Genomic DNA, 19,657 nt, shown 5'->3' on the forward strand with positions numbered 1-19,657 from the left:
AGCTAATCAAAGTAAAGACCAAGATGAACCTCGGTTACTCAATCTTTTATTGATTCATATGTCTTTGGTACATGACAAACTTTGATGAATAATAAAAGTGGCCTTTAATAGAGCTGTTGTCTCCTGCTCTTCATTCATAACAGACCCTAATACAAACAACAACAAAAAAACCCTTGTAGCCCTTGTAATAAAGGCATGACTTCTAATGAACATTCCCCTAATAACAGTCAAACATGCGGTTGGAATAATGTGATTCAGAATAGATGCACAATAATTTATACTCAATATTTCAGTTTTCATGTTACATGATGATACCGTATAATGGATGCTTCAAATATTAGTTGCATCTACAAGTACATTCATTTGCTTCATGATATTCGGTGGGGAGCTAAGATACTGTACCTTCCACAGTGCTTTGTACTATAAAATGTAGTGTAGCGTAGTAATATTCATGCTGTAAAAACAGGTATAAGACCACGAATGCTTTATTCATGAGCAAAGGGGTTGTTTTTTTACACCCAATTCCCATCTATAAAGCAATTGTTTCATGCATATGCAAAACAAACACATAAGGTGCATCTCTCCAAAAGCAGTTAAGGTGGGCAAAATGTTTCCCATAAATGGTATCATTGGACAAAATGTAAAACAAGTGCTAGAGAAAGAGAGACCTAGAAATACAGCAATAGAACAGCATTTAAGCTGAGGTTACAAAAAGAGGTCAAGTAGGTTCTACTCTCCTCCACATTCCTGTAAGTAACCTTGTGCGTCTGAGCATTTCCTCTCCGAAACGGGCCACCCAATCGCACACATGCATCTTCTTTACACTGTCTGAGGTGGAACTATAGAATAAAAAGGTTAGATCAAGATTAAATTAAATGTGACTGTATTGTTGAGTAAAACAGTCCCTAAAGTTTGTTTTACCTTCTGTTTTTGGTGGCTGAGGGCCTTCCACTGGACTTCTGTGAATAGGGAACAAAAGAAAGTTATTATGCTAAGCCTGAGGTACTGAAACATTTGGCGAGCATGCTCATCTGCAGTAATCGCAATTTCTTCAGTGTGGCTCAGTCAGCTGTTGTTGAGGTTAAGTTTGGACTCATTGGCCAGTTTAGCTTTGACATGCTGAGTCTCTGACTGATACACACTGCCTATTCACACAAAGAACACCAGTTTCAATTTGTTGGGAATTTGTGAGATTCTGTTGTTCTGTGTAAGAGTTTGGGATTACTTAGTGTTAGTGTTGATGGGGTGTATTTTAAATGTAACATTGTTTGAGTGAATAGACAGTGTCCGAGGCACGAAAGAATAACCTGGTCAGTTTAGATATGTGTCAATTTAGAAACCAGGGGCTGCATTCAAACAGCAAATGAGCTTTCCAATGCACAAGCATAGTACCCTCATCCTTTTTTGGACTCATTCCACATGCACAGTCAAGGCTGTACACTTGCTTGAAAAACTCTTACTTGGATGCTTTTGAGCATTTGCACTTTTTACCTGTCAAGGGCAAAATATTTTGAGAGACAGAGAGAGACAAAGAGAGATGTGATGAAAAATGAAATTGAGAAGGACTCTTTGGGAAATTCGATTGGGGCTGGTTCAAATTTGGAATTCAGTTCATTTCAGAAAAGATGCACAGACATTTCTTTTACAAATGACTAATTTCAAATTAAACTTGTGTGAAATGCAATAAATATTTGGTCTCCCTGCACTGCCTAGTTAACTAAAAAAAGATGTGTTAATATTAATGTGACCAATATTTTGTGTTGGTTTTGTGTAAAATAAATGAAAGGGACAGCACAAGTCATGTGTAAGTACACATAATGTCTTGTCCCAAGAAAGTAGTTGTGTTGTGTTGTTTGAACACAAACATTTTCAGATGGACATAAGAACAGCAAGGGACTAAAAACAGTAAATATGACAAAAAGAATAAACTATAATATTTGGCAGATTGACTTACTCAGAGCAATGAGAATCCCAGCCACGAACATAACCACACCCAAGATGACACCCGTGGTCCTCAACGTCTCATAATCTGTGCTCAATCACATTTATATTTTAATTAAGTCAATATATTCAAATGTTTGAACTATGCAATGTTTGCACACCTACCATAGTAAAAGGCACTCTGGTCCAAATACGCGTAAGACTCTGTAAGTAAATATAAACATAAAACAATTGAACATCTTTGGAACAAAGGAAACTCCTATTTAGAGTCAGGCATGAGACTAAAGTTGGAAAGACAATGCGTTGTGTTCAGCACCATGGACAGGTGCTGGGTTTCTAAATCTAAACTTATGTTAATACCACACCTGCTATCAGAGTGAATGTGTGAAATTATGATGAACATATTCATGCAGGCGTTGTGCTGACATGCATCCGAGACCCATTCTGATGAAATGATTTGATTTAGTAATCATACAATTACTATCCGAACCAGATACTGTGCGTGCAATCTGGGCAAGACATTTTGCAAACTCAAGTTTTTTCCACAAGATCTCAGTCGGATTATCGATTGGTTGAAAAACGAGTTGGACTGCGTGCTCAGCGGAAAGCAGGTTGGATTGTGTAAGCGCAGGGATAACTGCAGTCGCCACACTACACGGGTAGTGTACTTTCCTCTAGTAACAATCAATACAAATCTGCATTTCCAAAATACTATTAGTCTGTCAGTTTATATTGCCGATATTAGGCTATTTGAAACCCCATTGCCAAGTAACACGAACGAAAGACAAAACGAAATGATGATGCTGTCACATGCCTCTGACAACTTTATCATCGTTTAGAGATTCAGCAGAGTGCCAAACAAGGTTAGAGCCGTACACCGCAACTCAGCTGTAGTAAAATTATTGTTAAATTAAGGAATTTTACTAGGGTTTCCAGTTAAACTTCAGTGTTTTGTGACAGCTTGGCGCTCTTCAGCAGCGCATTCTCTCTTGAGGATGCTCTATAGCGACGCCGTATAGGGTAGATAGGATTGCACCTACCGGCAAATTTCGAATGTGTTACAGCCTACAACCTACAGCAAACAGAGACAACTACATTTGTGTTGTGAAGTAAATTCAACAACTGAATTTCTGTCAAATTGATTACATGCTCTAGTCAAGTTATACCCTTTACACAATGTCGCAAAAAATGGCTTCTTCAGACAAACAACAAGTGCAGTCTCCCTTGCTCAATAGAGTGCTCGTGCACTCGAATGTTCTGAAACACAAATCGATAAAAGCATTTAATGGCATTGCGTGATCTTCTAAAATAAATACATGCAATAAACAGACAAACCTGTTGTTGGAGCTGCCATTGCTGCAGTTTTCTGTATTATTCAGGCAGGGGTTGTTCCGTTTAATATACAGCACCGTGGATGAAGAGAGCACGCTGGAGGAGGATTGCGGCGATGCTGCGCTTTAGAAACTGCACTCGCTTGCTCCCTCTAGTGGTGAACTCTAGTCTCAGCGTTCCTCCCCGGGAAGCTCCTAGCGTCTGCAAAATGAAGCTTGCTGGATATTGCGGTGGGGATCCTGAGCCAAACCACCCATTGAACAATGCCGACGAAACCTTGCATGCGCAGAACCCCACCTAATGCAGCAAGTGTGACTGACCTGCCAGAGGAGAATCGCGAATACCTTAACAAACCTACATCTGTACATACAATTAAGGCAGTCCGAAAATAAATCAATAACTTTTCGCTGGGAAATACATTGTAGATTAATGGAGGAGTCAATGGGTACCGTTTATTACCAACATTCTTTAAAATATCTTCTTTGTGTTGTGCATAAGAAAGAAAGTCATACAGGTTTTAAATGACAAGAGGGTGAGTAAATTATGGCAGAATTTTCATTTTAAGGTGAACTATCCCTTTAAAGCCTGTATTAGTGTCAACTATTTTCTGTAATGCCACGAGCAGCATATGAGCGACAGACTGGGACAGGTGCAAAAGCAGTTAACATCATGTTGACACTTAATAACACTAAACAGACATTAGTTTAGAAATCAGTTTATTTCTAGTGCAGTTTACAGTGTGATTGGTTAACTCTACAAAGTAACAAAACCGGAAGTACATCGTTTACAAAACATATAAAATGCCTAATATTTACTGAACACGTAATATGAGTTTTATAAACTTTGTTGAAAGCTGAAAACATATGAAATTGTGTACAAACTGTGTCAAAAACTGTCAAAGAGAATCATCTGCTGAAGTAGTAAACAATGGCAGTAAGCCTAGCTGAGAATCAACATTTTTCTTTAAACATTTTTAAAAACGGCAAAAAGTTTTTATTAAAAATTATTAAGAATTGTGGGGAACACTATGGTACGACTATATCCTCATTTGACCTTTTCTTCTTCCAAGCAGAAATGCTCCAAAAGATGAGACTCTCTTTAGGCCACCAGACTTCTGTGAAAGGAAACAGCAGATATATAGTTTGAAAATGTATGCCAAAAATATAATATCATGTAATCCAAACGTAGATATATAGTATTGTCCGTTTTTTACCTGCCCACCCTGTTCACTTCCCACCTGCAAAGAAAAAATAAATAAATCTGTTAATTGTAAGTTTCTTTAAAGTGTTATGATACCTCAAAAAAAAAGAATAATGAAAACTGACCTCTGGCTGACTCAGGATCAAGTCCCACTGGTCTAAAACAGAACAAGTAAGACAAATCAAAAGTTGGTAGATTTCTGAACCATGTAGAAACAAAATTATTATTTATTGTGATCTGCTTTAACAAGTAGTTTCTGTCTAATGCAGCACACACAGTACTTAAACTGTTGGCCTAAAAATTTGATTAAATACGTTTAAGCTACTTACCTTGACTTACTCCCATTGCAGCGGCACTTCCGACCTACAGTAGACAAGAAAGCAAAAGTCAGACCCAAAGCAGTGAAAGTTCATATATACACATATATACAGTATATATATATATATATATATATATATANAGGAGATTGTCTTGACCAGGACCACACCCCTAAATGCATTGAAGCAACTGCCATGTGATTGGTTGATTAGATAATTGCATTAATGAGAAATTGAACAGGTGTTCCTAATAATCCTTTAGGTGAGTGTATATATAAATATATTTATACCATGGTCTTTTTGAATACTCGATTCTGATTGGCTGGAAGGTGTGCATTAAAACCCTTTAACGTACAGGTAGCTCCAGTAAGTTTGATTACATTTGAAATTTAACTGACAAAATCACTGTAATTTTCACCTGTTTGCAGTAAAATTTCACTGTAAACATCAATAAAAGATTTCACTTGGTAAATGATCATGGTATAAGCGGGATAATCCACAGCTAGCCGTGCGTTAAAGGATTTTAATGCACTTCGCAGAGGCAACCACGTCGTGCATTAAAACCCTTTAACACACGGCTAGCTGTGGATTATCCCTACATACTGTATATATATATATATATATATATATGAGTGAAACATTTTCACATGCACATGATTATTCAGAAGGTATTACTGCAAATACAAAAAATGCAAAGCTTCCATTTTGTCTTTGTATGTCACACTACAATTTACATACAGTTAGGTCCATAAATATTTGGACAGAGGCACATTTTTTTTTTATTTTAGCTGTGTACCAAATTGTATTCAAATTACAGTTATATAATGGATAGTGTCCTAAAGTGCACACTCTCAGCTTTATTTATTTATGTTTCACTTGCATGGAGATCTCTCTGAACTGCATAATGTGGGTTCACAGCAACAGCTTCCAAATGCAAATACCACACATAGAATCAACTCCCGACCTTTAACTTGTTTAATTTATGAAGAAATTATTTAACGAAAAGCCCACACCTGTGAATAAAACAACTTTTGATTCGACTGTCTGATTACTTTTGGTCCCTTAAAAAGGGGGGGGATACATATTAAAGAACTGTAATTCCTAAACCCTTCACCAAATCTAGATGTGAATACTCTAAATAAAGCGTGCACTTTAGGACACTATCCATTATATAACTGTAATTTTAATGTATATTGGTACACGGCTAAAATAACAAAAAACGTGCCTCTGTCCAAATATTTATGGACCTAACTGTATGCAAGCACCCACATGAAAAAACTGTCAAACTAAACTATATATTGGCTGGGACAACATCTCCAACTGGAAACCTCATTAATAATTTAAGGGGGCTGGTGGGGGTCTCGGAGTAAATGTGTCAAGGGTCCAGCTGGCTGCCTGTCCCTTCACGAAAAGCAGACCATAAGTCATAGTGCGTATTGGGTATCGCTGAGGTTTAAACTTAGAGGTTATGAAAGACATGCAGGTCTGCCACCAGCTTTCCCTGAACCGCTGATCTTTAGCTTGTTTATCTCGGTGTGTGACACATTCTTAGATTAATACCTACTAAAGTGTCCTTAAAATTTGATCAAGACAACAACAGTATAAGGAGCTACATTACAGCATGTCGGAACCATATGCAAATGTACAGATTTTCCTTATAAATGCATTCAAAGATACATGTTCACCAATTGTCCCTCTCTTAATAATGAGCCATGCTGAAGTAACAGTTCCAGTGTTACTTTGCCTAACATTTGTGAACTCCATTCAGAATTCTTCAGATTTACCCAAAAGCAGAGAAAATGCAAAAAAGGTCAGCCGTTTTAATCTGGAACAGTATACAGATAGCCCAGCACTCACTGATGATGAGGAAGATCCCCATCAGGAAAAGTATCACAGCGAAGATCATACCACCAATCCTCAGGGATTCATAATCTGAAAGGAGGATTCAAAGAACTGAAAAACACTGCACAGCCTTAAAGAGTACATAACATAAGATCATGAAAATTACATTTCATGCAGTGTGTAATGTTGCCGTGTTTGAAAGTAAGCAGTCTGCCAAGTTGTAAATCCGAAGGTGAATGAATAACAAAGTTATTGGCTTGGAAAAAAGGGAGTCGACTCTGAATCAAGCAAATGGCTTCGAGATTCGCGAACCACCGCGGATTTACGTCACTTTAGTCCCCGCCTACGTTTTGCTAGAACTGCCGGCGAAAAGTTCACTCTTCTCCCCCAAACTCTGTAGCTCGTGAGCCTCATTCGCGGTAGACCAATCACTGCAGACTAGACCATCTGACCAATCACATCAGAATAGGCTAGCGGAAAAGAGGGGATTACAAATACTCTTTGTTTTGTAAGTCACTTTGGATAAATGCAAATGTAGAATCTGAATTTATTAAATGTTAAAATGAATTCAGGAAATTTTGTAATATACATCAGATTTGAAATGATGTTCTTTACAGATTGAAAACCCTGGGGTGACCATTTTCCATCTATTTAGGAAAACCGGTGGGGAAATGCAAATCCCTCCGATTTCCCAGATGTTTCCTGAGCAGGGTGATGCACTCTGCCCTTCAACACATTTCTCAGCTCACTGTGGGAACCATCAGAGCAGATCTAATGCTCATAACACAAGACTCTGAGCATGTAATACATAGAGGCGAAACAAATGCCTTAAAGTAAGAGAAATATTCTGCATACGATCACTTTTATTTTTCATCTTTATAAAGATTAATATCTTGATATATCCAAGATGGCGCCGCGGATGGCTGCCTCGGTTTGGAGTGCTCTAGTTTCTACACAAACGAATGCACCTCTACAGACCCTTCTGTCAAGCTCCTGAAGTTTGCAGATGACACCACAGTCATTGGCCTTATTCAAGACGGTGATNGAATCTGCCTACAGAAAGGAGGTTGCTCAGCTGGCTGCCTGGTGTAGTCAAAACAACCTAGAGCTGAATGCATTCAAGACAGTGGAGATGATAGTGGATTTCAGAAGGAACCCTCCATCACTTCCTCCCCTCACCATCCTGGACAGCACTGTGGATACTGTGGAGTCATTCAGGTTCCTGGGCTCCACCATCTCTCAGGACCTGAAGTGGGAGTCCCACATAGACTCCATTGTAAAGAAGGCCCAGCAGAGGTTATACTTCCTCCGTCAATTGAGGAAGTTCAACCTACCACAGGAGCTACTGACCCAGTTCTACCAGGTGTCATCGAATCTGTTCTGTGCACTTCAATTACTGTTTGGTATGGCTCGGCCACCAAATCAGACCTACGAAGACTACAACGGACAGTTCGTAGTGCTGAGAAAATTATTGGTGCTCCTCTGCCCACACTTCAGGACCTGTACGATTCCAGAGTGAAAAACAGGGCAAGAAAAATCATCATTGACTCCACACACCCAGCACACAAACTCTTTGATCTGCTGCCCTCTGGCCGGCGCTTTAGAGCACCAAACACCAGGACTTCCAGACACAGAAGCAGCTTCTTCCCCCAGGCAATCTCCCTCCTAAACAGATAACTGCTCCTTAAGAGCAATATTCCACTTCCACTACTCCTATAGTGTGCACTATAGTGCCTTATTATATCTACATCTTATGTATACATGCATATAACACTACCTCTACTTACTAAATTATCCATTTGCACAAGTGTACATACAATATGTTTATTCTACTATATACTACCCTGTACAATGTCTCTTATATGTTATTATCCCCCATTTTCTGTAAAATAGTCTTTATTTTATATATGCACAATTTAGAATCTTTTAGACTGTAAATCGTATTATATTGTATTGTCATTGTGTTGAATGTCTGTACTAGAAGCTTCCAACACCAAAGAAAATTCCTTGTGTGTGCAAGCACACTTGGCAATAAAGCTCTTCTGAATCTGAGATTCTGATAAACCAAGATATGTCCGTAATCCATGAGTATATACATAATCTCTAAACATCTTAAGTATATTCTATACTCACCATAATGAAATGGCTTGTCGTACTCTGGTAGGAGGGGAAAAAAGAACAATATCTAAAAATCTCAATTCATTGTTCAAATTCATGTACATATTACCAAGAACAACAAAAACCTACTTATCTACATAACTACACAGACCAAGCTGTTTCTGAAATACCAAAGCATATTGACTAGGTGCTATTTTATGGAATGTATGCTAAGAGGATAAAAGCTCACTGCCTGCTCAACATTTTCCTGTGAAGTGAAATCTTATAGTGTCTAACACGAGGCATTTTCATGCACACAAGACTAAACCTCTGGTGACTGTGGTCTGGCCTGGCAGGGCTAAAAAACACTGTTAATAAGCCAATAAGACATTATGTTAATATAAAGACGATATTATACCGCAAAGTGACTTACCGTTAGTTTCATCCACTGGGGAAGCTAAAAGAGAGGAGAAAAATAAGATCCCAAGTCAAATGCCAGGCATAAACATGCATGTAAATTGAACGTTTACAGACAGAAGCAGGGTTAGGATCCTGATAAAGTGTCTAATGGAAAAAATAATTTTCTACTATAAAACTATTTAAGCCATCAAGTGCCAGCTGAACATTTCAATACACATTAGAATTGTGTTAATAAATGCTACTGATGCACGCTACAATCCAAAAAAGGTTGGACGGAGACACATAACTGTGTAAAAAGAACCATTTAAGACATATTTGAAAAAATGATCCCACTGTGACAGCCAACCTCAATAGCTCATCTTGATTCTGCTAGACAAAATGAACCACTTCATAATTACAATAACATAGGAAGAAGAACTCAATCATCACTATACTCATCACTGTACAGTATGAGACGAGAGAAATATATCTTCTTAAGTACCTCAAAAATAAATGATTTTAGACGCTGTTATGACGTTTCATAATAAGCCATTTTCAAGTTTTTTATAGTCATTAGGCATCAAACCGAATTTTGGCTGAAAATGTTACTCCACACTCTGTTTTATGTCACAAAAAGAGATCAATGGAGTAATAACAGACCTTCTTGTTTTTGAAGAGCCACAGCTGATTTTAAGGGCTGCTGCTCTCTATAAACAAGAATGTTGAAGGCACTGGTCCAAATTTCCCATTAGACATTATGAATGGTCTGACTGTAGAACTTTGGTTAACCCTACAGATCTCTTGCGCTCTCTCTCCCTCCATCCCGTTGATAAACAAAGAACAATGCTTGATTCAAATACTTCCCATGTCAAAAAAACATTACTCACTGCATATTGCATGTGCATGTGAGTGCACAATTGCATGTCTCAGCATTTGTGTTTGAGCGCATAGTCAAACTTTGTGGTTTTGCCAACACAAACACGACAGTCTGAGAATGTAGCAAATCCTCCAGAAATGGGGGTCAAAGGGTCAGCAATGCGTAATTTTTTTTACTTCACAGTGCACAAATCATCTTAGAAAACATTGCAACTTTGTTTTAATTGTCCAAGGTCGGTCAAACTGAAAAATCTCAGTGTCAAAACTCCCTCCAAATGGAGCTGCAGAACTGCATGTACTCAAGGTTGGTACAACACGAGCTGCACTGGCAAACACTTGGATAGACACTCCCAGCCTCGTGTTGCGAGAGTAGTGTTACATCATGAACTTTACACAAAACCCATCAGGAAAAGGTGGAATCGTAAACAACTTATTGAAGAAAAAACAGGACACCGCAGAACCATTTGAACAAACGTGTTAAAACGTGCCAAAACGAACTGCTTTCCATTTTTAAACTGCTGCAAAATCGACAAATACAAACAAGCCCAACCATTCAAAACAGACAGAAGCACAGAAAGCTAAACTCTGCTTAGTTTTTAGCGCTCACACAGCGTCTCTAACCCTCTACACACTTACCTGGCATTTCCCTGCCAAAAGCTGATCCTGCATACATACACATGAATACACACACAAAGGCCAAATCACCAAATACTGTTAAATGTCTTCAGGAAAGTCTGTGGGAATGGGCAACAGCAATTTTGCTGCAATGCATTAGGAAGGATTTTACTTTTTATAAACATACTGATTTCTCATTAGACAAATAAGTAAGAAATTCACTTTTCAGTCCTCCAAGTGCAACTCGAAACACCACCTAATTCAATAAATGCAGCAGAGCAAATAAATGAGACAAGACAAAAGCACTCACCCAGAGCTGGAGCGAAGTAGGACAAAAGCACAACGGCGACAGAAACTTCCATCTTGTCTGAAAAACAAGTGAAAACAGACTGGACAGTCATAAATCCCTGTAGAATTTCACAAACAAACGTCAGTGCCTTTGGGATGACTTATAAAGGCCTCATATCTCTTGAAACTAATTTACCTCGGGAAAATTATGTCTGTAGTTGACCATTAAAGGAATTTCTTGAACTGTCATTTAATATCTCTGTCAATATTAAAACGTATTTAATGAAGTTTATTTTTCAGCATCCACATGCTGTTCATACACCTCAGCATGTTTCAGTATCCTGTTGCTAATAATGGCAAAGGGCTCTATTTTTGGAGAAATACCTAAAAACTAGTGGTGTAACGGTTCTCGGTCAAAAATTGAAGCGCACGATTCTCCACCAACAGTTCGGCACGCGGTCCTCATCTTAAATCTGACAACGCATTTATAATGTGGTTCGTTAAAAATTAAAACAGACAAAGTTCAGCTAATGTATGTTTGTCGATGGATACACATTTAATACCTACAACAAATCAAATAACGTAGACAAATTTCAATAGGATTGACGTATGCTGTACAGCAGTGGTTCTCAAACTTTTTCGTTGTAAGGCCCCCTTTGTGTTAAGTGCATCGCTTTGCGGCCCCCCATATAAAGACGTATAATCTTAAACTTAGAATTTTAATTAAACCAAAAACATTCAGTTATACAATGCTGGAACCTCAATTCGTTTGGTTGATGGTGTCATTTTTCTGATGTTTGATTGCATAAAATCTATGATAAATTTCTATATTTCATAAAATGCCACAAAATCTGTGGCCCCCTGGATCCATCTTGAGGCCCCCCAGTTTGAGAACCACTGCTGTACAGTTATTTATGCTTTCATCACCCGGGTGTTGTGAGCGCGCGAGTGCAGGTGACACCTGAACAGCACATGTTGCTGTTTAAACTACACAGACATGGCGCAAATACTGAGTTGTCTTTGAAGCGATTAAACGGACAAATTCACACAAGAAGTAGGTCAACATGCCCCTCTTGTCGAGTATCTTAACAAATATAGTAGGTTATGTCTTAAGTGAACGGACGAAACAGACGAAAAACAACGCATGTGTACAGTATCAGTGTACTGGATTGGTTTCATTCCTCTTAAAGCAACAGCAGCATATTCCTACTGTCTGTTAAAAGTCAAGGAAATCACTCACTGCTTGTGACTCAATAGCTTCTGTAACTTAAATTAAGATTCATCTTTATTTAATTTGTACATATGCAATGTTATGTTTTATTTGATTACTTCAATCCATTTCTACCTTAAAAGGTATATATACAGTATCTTATTTTATTTTCTGCTTTGCTCTGTTGTTTTATTGGTGCTGTTACGTGTAGGTTGATTATTTGTTCTTATTTTTAATTGTCAGTAGTCCCCTTTCCCTGAACATAACACAAACCGAACCGAAACCGTGACACAAACCAAACCGTGAGTAATTTGAACCGTTTCACCCCTACTAAAAACAGTTGGATATGGAGCACAGGGCACATGGCTGTATATAGAAAGTGTTTATGATAATATTTTGTTAAACGGTTTGGAAACGCAAGTGTGGATTTGAAAAAAAAACTTTGTTTATTTAAAACAAACACAAGCACCAATGCAGGGGCATATCTCTAAATTAAAGAGATATTAAAGTGTTTCATTTTAATAATCTCTCTGGAGAACGTTGCGACTCTAATAAAACAGGGTAACCATTAGGTTTATGTCTTACACACAGAGGACAAATACAAAATTATAGAAAACCAATAATAAAGCAAATGGAGTGATTTCAAAAAAACATTCATGGGTTAAACCTAAATCATCCTTAATCCTGAACATAGATTTGTTTACAAAAAGCACTGCAAAATCTTTTTGCACATCTGTGTCATTCAAACAGTCTTTCATAAATGATGAGTCGATCTACTCCCTTTAAATTCTGAGAAACACACGCACAACAAAAATGTTTAATTTATGAAGAAATTATTTAACGAAAAGCCCACACCTGTGAATAAAACAACTTTTGATTCGACTGTCTGATTACTTTTGGTCCCTTAAAAAGGGGGGGGATACATATTAAAGAACTGTAATTCCTAAACCCTTCACCAAATCTAGATGTGAATACTCTAAATAAAGCGTGCACTTTAGGACACTATCCATTATATAACTGTAATTTTAATGTATATTGGTACACGGCTAAAATAACAAAAAACGTGCCTCTGTCCAAATATTTATGGACCTAACTGTATGCAAGCACCCACATGAAAAAACTGTCAAACTAAACTATATATTGGCTGGGACAACATCTCCAACTGGAAACCTCATTAATAATTTAAGGGGGCTGGTGGGGGTCTCGGAGTAAATGTGTCAAGGGTCCAGCTGGCTGCCTGTCCCTTCACGAAAAGCAGACCATAAGTCATAGTGCGTATTGGGTATCGCTGAGGTTTAAACTTAGAGGTTATGAAAGACATGCAGGTCTGCCACCAGCTTTCCCTGAACCGCTGATCTTTAGCTTGTTTATCTCGGTGTGTGACACATTCTTAGATTAATACCTACTAAAGTGTCCTTAAAATTTGATCAAGACAACAACAGTATAAGGAGCTACATTACAGCATGTCGGAACCATATGCAAATGTACAGATTTTCCTTATAAATGCTTTCAAAGATACATGTTCACCAATTGTCCCTCTCTTAATAATGAGCCATGCTGAAGTAACAGTTCCAGTGTTACTTTGCCTAACATTTGTGAACTCCATTCAGAATTCTTCAGATTTACCCAAAAGCAGAGAAAATGCAAAAAAGGTCAGCCGTTTTAATCTGGAACAGTATACAGATAGCCCAGCACTCACTGATGATGAGGAAGATCCCCATCAGGAAAAGTATCACAGCGAAGATCATACCACCAATCCTCAGGGATTCATAATCTGAAAGGAGGATTCAAAGAACTGAAAAACACTGCACAGCCTTAAAGAGTACATAACATAAGATCATGAAAATTACATTTCATGCAGTGTGTAATGTTGCCGTGTTTGAAAGTAAGCAGTCTGCCAAGTTGTAAATCCGAAGGTGAATGAATAACAAAGTTATTGGCTTGGAAAAAAGGGAGTCGACTCTGAATCAAGCAAATGGCTTCGAGATTCGCGAACCACCGCGGATTTACGTCACTTTAGTCCCCGCCTACGTTTTGCAAGTTCACTCTTCTCCCCCAAACTCTGTAGCTCGTGAGCCTCATTCGCGGTAGACCAATCACTGCAGACTAGACCATCTGACCAATCACATCAGAATAGGCTAGCGGAAAAGAGGGGATTACAAATACTCTTTGTTTTGTAAGTCACTTTGGATAAATGCAAATGTAGAATCTGAATTTATTAAATGTTAAAATGAATTCAGGAAATTTTGTAATATACATCAGATTTGAAATGATGTTCTTTACAGATTGAAAACCCTGGGGTGACCATTTTCCATCTATTTAGGAAAAACGGTGGGGAAACGCAAATCCCTCCGACTTCCCAGATGTTTCCTGAGCAGGGTGATGCACTCTGCCCTTCAACACATTTCTCAGATCACTGTGGGAACCATCAGAGCAGATCTAATGCTCATAACACAAGACTCTGAGCATGTAATACATAGAGGCGAAACAAATGCCTTAAAGTAAGAGAAATATTCTGCATACGATCACTTTTATTTTTCATCTTTATAAAGATCAACCAAGATATGTCCGTAATCCATGAGTATATACATAATCTCTAAACATCTTAAGTATATTCTATACTCACCATAATGAAATGGCTTGTCGTACTCTGGTAGGAGGGGAAAAAAGAACAATATCTAAAAATCTCAATTCATTGTTCAAATTCATGTACATATTACCAAGAACAACAAAAACCTACTTATCTACATAACTACACAGACCAAGCTGTTTCTGAAATACCAAAGCATATTGACTAGGTGCTATTTTATGGAATGTATGCTAAGAGGATAAAAGCTCACTGCCTGCTCAACATTTTCCTGTGAAGTGAAATCTTATAGTGTCTAACACGAGGCATTTTCATGCACACAAGACTAAACCTCTGGTGACTGTGGTCTGGCCTGGCAGGGCTAAAAAACACTGTTAATAAGCCAATAAGACATTATGTTAATATAAAGACGATATTATACCGCAAAGTGACTTACCGTTAGTTTCATCCACTGGGGAAGCTAAAAGAGAGGAGAAAAATAAGATCCCAAGTCAAATGCCAGGCATAAACATGCATGTAAATTGAACGTTTACAGACAGAAGCAGGGTTAGGATCCTGATAAAGTGTCTAATGGAAAAAATAATTTTCTACTATAAAACTATTTAAGCCATCAAGTGCCAGCTGAACATTTCAATACACATTAGAATTGTGTTAATAAATGCTACTGATGCACGCTACAATCCAAAAAAGGTTGGACGGAGACACATAACTGTGTAAAAAGAACCATTTAAGACATATTTGAAAAAATGATCCCACTGTGACAGCCAACCTCAATAGCTCATCTTGATTCTGCTAGACAAAATGAACCACTTCATATTTACAATAACATTGGAAGAAGAACTCAATCATCACTATACTCATCACTGTACAGTATGAGACGAGAGAAATATATCTTCTTAAGTACCTCAAAAATAAATGATTTTAGACGCTGTTATGACGTTTCATAATAAGCCATTTTCAAGTTTTTTATAGTCATTAGGCATCAAACCGAATTTTGGCTGAAAATGTTACTCCACACTCTGTTTTATGTCACAAAAAGAGATCAATGGAGTAATAACAGACCTTCTTGTTTTTGAAGAGCCACAGCTGATTTTAAGGGCTGCTGCTCTCTATAAACAAGAATGTTGAAGGCACTGGTCCAAATTTCCCATTAGACATTATGAATGGTCTGACTGTAGAACTTTGGTTAACCCTACAGATCTCTTGCGCTCTCTCTCCCTCCATCCCGTTGATAAACAAAGAACAATGCTTGATTCAAATACTTCCCATGTCAAAAAAACATTACTCACTGCATATTGCATGTGCATGTGAGTGCACAATTGCATGTCTCAGCATTTGTGTTTGAGCGCATAGTCAAACTTTGTGGTTTTGCCAACACAAACACGACAGTCTGAGAATGTAGCAAATCCTCCAGAAATGGGGGTCAAAGGGTCAGCAATGCGTAATTTTTTTTACTTCACAGTGCACAAATCATCTTAGAAAACATTGCAACTTTGTTTTAATTGTCCAAGGTCGGTCAAACTGAAAAATCTCAGTGTCAAAACTCCCTCCAAATGGAGCTGCAGAACTGCATGTACTCAAGGTTGGTACAACACGAGCTGCACTGGCAAACACTTGGATAGACACTCCCAGCCTCGTGTTGCGAGAGTAGTGTTACATCATGAACTTTACACAAAACCCTTCAGGAAAAGGTGGAATCGTAAACAACTTATTGAAGAAAAAACAGGACACCGCAGAACCATTTGAACAAACGTGTTAAAACGTGCCAAAACGAACTGCTTTCCATTTTTAAACTGCTGCAAAATCGACAAATACAAACAAGCCCATCCATTCAAAACAGACAGAAGCACAGAAAGCTAAACTCTGCTTAGTTTTTAGCGCTCACACAGCGTCTCTAACCCTCTACACACTTACCTGGCATTTCCCTGCCAAAAGCTGATCCTGCATACATACACATGAATACACACACAAAGGCCAAATCACCAAATACTGTTAAATGTCTTCAGGAAAGTCTGTGGGAATGGGCAACAGCAATTTTGCTGCAATGCATTAGGAAGGATTTTACTTTTTATAAACATACTGATTTCTCATTAGACAAATAAGTAAGAAATTCACTTTTCAGTCCTCCAAGTGCAACTCGAAACACCACCTAATTCAATAAATGCAGCAGAGCAAATAAATGAGACAAGACAAAAGCACTCACCCAGAGCTGGAGCGAAGTAGGACAAAAGCACAACGGCGACAGAAACTTCCATCTTGTCTGAAAAACAAGTGAAAACAGACTGGACAGTCATAAATCCCTGTAGAATTTCACAAACAAACGTCAGTGCCTTTGGGATGACTTATAAAGGCCTCATATCTCTTGAAACTTATTTACCTCGGGAAAATTATGTCTGTAGTTGACCATTAAAGGAATTTCTTGAACTGTCATTTAATATCTCTGTCAATATTAAAACGTATTTAATGAAGTTTATTTTTCAGCATCCACATGCTGTTCATACACCTCAGCATGTTTCAGTATCCTGTTGCTAATAATGGCAAAGGGCTCTATTTTTGGAGAAATACCTAAAAACTAGTGGTGTAACGGTTCTCGGTCAAAAATTGAAGCGCACGATTCTCCACCAACAGTTCGGCACGCGGTCCTCATCTTAAATCTGACAACGCATTTATAATGTGGTTCGTTAAAAATTAAAACAGACAAAGTTCAGCTAATGTATGTTTGTCGATGGATACACATTTAATACCTACAACAAATCAAATAACGTAGACAAATTTCAATAGGATTGACGTATGCTGTACAGCAGTGGTTCTCAAACTTTTTCGTTGTAAGGCCCCCTTTGTGTTAAGTGCATCGCTTTGCGGCCCCCCATATAAAGACGTATAATCTTAAACTTAGAATTTTAATTAAACCAAAAACATTCAGTTATACAATGCTGGAACCTCAATTCGTTTGGTTGATGGTGTCATTTTTCTGATGTTTGATTGCATAAAATCTATGATAAATTTCTATATTTCATAAAATGCCACAAAATCTGTGGCCCCCTGGATCCATCTTGAGGCCCCCCAGTTTGAGAACCACTGCTGTACAGTTATTTATGCTTTCATCACCCGGGTGTTGTGAGCGCGCGAGTGCAGGTGACACCTGAACAGCACATGTTGCTGTTTAAACTACACAGACATGGCGCAAATACTGAGTTGTCTTTGAAGCGATTAAACGGACAAATTCACACAAGAAGTAGGTCAACATGCCCCTCTTGTCGAGTATCTTAACAAATATAGTAGGTTATGTCTTAAGTGAACGGACGAAACAGACGAAAAACAACGCATGTGTACAGTATCAGTGTACTGGATTGGTTTCATTCCTCTTAAAGCTACAGCAGCATATTCCTTCTGTCTGTTAAAAGTCAAGGAAATCACTCACTGCTTGTGACTCAATAGCTTCTGTAACTTAAATTATGATTCATCTTTATTTAATTTGTACATATGCAATGTTATGTTTTATTTGATTACTTCAATCCATTTCTACCTTAAAAGGTTTATATACAGTATCTTATTTTATTTTCTGCTTTGCTCTGTTGTTTTATTGGTGCTGTTACGTGTAGGTTGTTTATTTGTTCTTATTTTTATTTGTCAGTAGTCCCCTTTCCCTGTACATAACACAAACCGAACCGAAACCGTGACACAAACCTAACCGTGAGTAATTTGAACCGTTTCACCCCTACTAAAAACAGTTGGATATGGAGCACAGGGCACATGGCTGTATATAGAAAGTGTTTATGATAATATTTTGTTCAACGGTTTGGAAACGCAAGTGTGGATTTGAAAAAAAACTTTGTTTATTTAAAACAAACACAAGCACCAATGCAGGGGCATATCTCTAAATTAAAGAGATATTAAAGTGTTTCATTTTAATAATCTCTCTGGAGAACGTTGCGACTCTAATAAAACAGGGTAACCATTAGGTTTATGTCTTACACACAGAGGACAAATACAAAATTATAGAAAACCAATAATAAAGCAAATGGAGTGATTTCAAAAAAACATTCATGGGTTAAACCTAAATCATCCTTAATCCTGAACATAGATTTGTTTACAAAAAGCACTGCAAAATCTTTTTGCACATCTGTGTCATTCAAACAGTCTTTCATAAATGATGAGTCGATCTACTCCCTTTAAATTCTGAGAAACACACGCACAACAAAACCCCTCCCCCGTAACCCACTTTCCCAAGATTCATTCCAGGGTTTGGTGGTCATATGGAAGCTCCTTTCTCACCAATACACACAACAAATCCCACACTGCTGTCAACATGATAGCGACAATGTGATTTAAAACATTAAAAAAAACACTTCTTAAAAAATAACCCAAGAAACAGTAATATGATACAAGTGGTCACGTGCACGAGCTGCCAATAAAATCAAGACTGCATTCTTTCAGTGTTCAACGAAGACATGAGCAGACAAATAAAAAAATGCGTTAAATGGCTCAATGCATGAACTAGGCGTTATTATAACGATGCATCGATTCACGGATCGACTTACAACAGGTCTCCCATGTAGACGCAATTTATAAAGCCAACCATGTGCTTGTTATGCAAAAACCCTGAGCGTACAGAAGTCATAATAAAACACGCTAGTTTGAAAAATAAAAACTGAAAGCGCAAGAATGTCTTACCAGTTCGTTAATGCTGAACGCCAAAACAATCTGGTTTTACTAATTCCTGATGCCAAACAAAGGCAATCTTGACCACGCGTTGTTTGGGGTTAACTCTGTGTAAAAAAAATGTATTTTACTCTAATATCGTTTTAGATACTGTAAATGCAAATCCTTAAATACTTAGCGAGCTGTAATCGTTGTGTACATTACACATAGGCGACGGCGTGCGTTTTTAACGTTGAAAGCGCGCCTGTGTGTAGCGGAGCGTGACTCCACCTCCTCCACCCTCACCACGCC

At 38.0% G+C, this 19,657-nt stretch overlaps 2 protein-coding genes across 8 annotated transcripts; both read right to left on the reverse strand.

Moving 5' to 3' along the window:
- Positions 1 to 29: 29 nt before the first annotated feature.
- On the reverse strand, positions 30 to 12,718 carry LOC130557962 (sodium/potassium-transporting ATPase subunit gamma-like). 5 transcript variants are annotated; one of them, XM_057340122.1, is made up of 12 exons: positions 10,930 to 12,691; positions 9,163 to 9,186; positions 8,766 to 8,789; positions 4,803 to 4,836; positions 4,599 to 4,630; positions 4,487 to 4,510; positions 3,277 to 4,387; positions 2,107 to 2,145; positions 1,955 to 2,029; positions 1,461 to 1,491; positions 922 to 959; positions 698 to 839 (listed from the first exon to the last, which is right to left on the reverse strand). In XM_057340122.1, exons 7-12 carry the CDS (start codon positions 3,293 to 3,295, stop codon positions 820 to 822), a joined length of 222 nt encoding a protein of 73 aa, XP_057196105.1. In that variant the 5' UTR covers positions 3,296 to 4,387; positions 4,487 to 4,510; positions 4,599 to 4,630; positions 4,803 to 4,836; positions 8,766 to 8,789; positions 9,163 to 9,186; positions 10,930 to 12,691; the 3' UTR covers positions 698 to 819. The 5 variants fall into 5 exon arrangements, with proteins under 5 accessions (XP_057196100.1, XP_057196105.1, XP_057196101.1 ...); XM_057340117.1 differs by lacking the exon at positions 1,461 to 1,491 and having other exon boundaries at positions 30 to 839; positions 10,930 to 11,006; XM_057340118.1 differs by lacking the exons at positions 698 to 839; positions 922 to 959; positions 1,461 to 1,491; positions 1,955 to 2,029; positions 2,107 to 2,145 and adding exons at positions 6,648 to 6,722; positions 10,641 to 10,667 and having other exon boundaries at positions 3,973 to 4,387; positions 10,930 to 10,996.
- A 230-nt stretch (positions 12,719 to 12,948) lies between these two features.
- On the reverse strand, positions 12,949 to 19,657 carry LOC130557421 (FXYD domain-containing ion transport regulator 6-like). Of its 3 annotated transcripts, none has more exons than XM_057339123.1 (7): positions 19,566 to 19,657; positions 19,379 to 19,473; positions 16,908 to 16,964; positions 16,619 to 16,645; positions 15,141 to 15,164; positions 14,744 to 14,767; positions 12,949 to 13,891 (listed from the first exon to the last, which is right to left on the reverse strand). In XM_057339123.1, exons 3-7 carry the CDS (start codon positions 16,957 to 16,959, stop codon positions 13,740 to 13,742), a joined length of 279 nt encoding a protein of 92 aa, XP_057195106.1. In that variant the 5' UTR covers positions 16,960 to 16,964; positions 19,379 to 19,473; positions 19,566 to 19,657; the 3' UTR covers positions 12,949 to 13,739. The 3 variants fall into 3 exon arrangements, with proteins under 3 accessions (XP_057195106.1, XP_057195108.1, XP_057195109.1); XM_057339125.1 differs by having other exon boundaries at positions 19,571 to 19,645; XM_057339126.1 differs by lacking the exon at positions 16,619 to 16,645 and having other exon boundaries at positions 12,951 to 13,891; positions 19,379 to 19,633.

Source organism: Triplophysa rosa, linkage group LG8 (genome assembly GCF_024868665.1).
Source record: "Triplophysa rosa linkage group LG8, Trosa_1v2, whole genome shotgun sequence".
Taxonomy (NCBI): Eukaryota; Metazoa; Chordata; class Actinopteri; order Cypriniformes; family Nemacheilidae; genus Triplophysa; species Triplophysa rosa.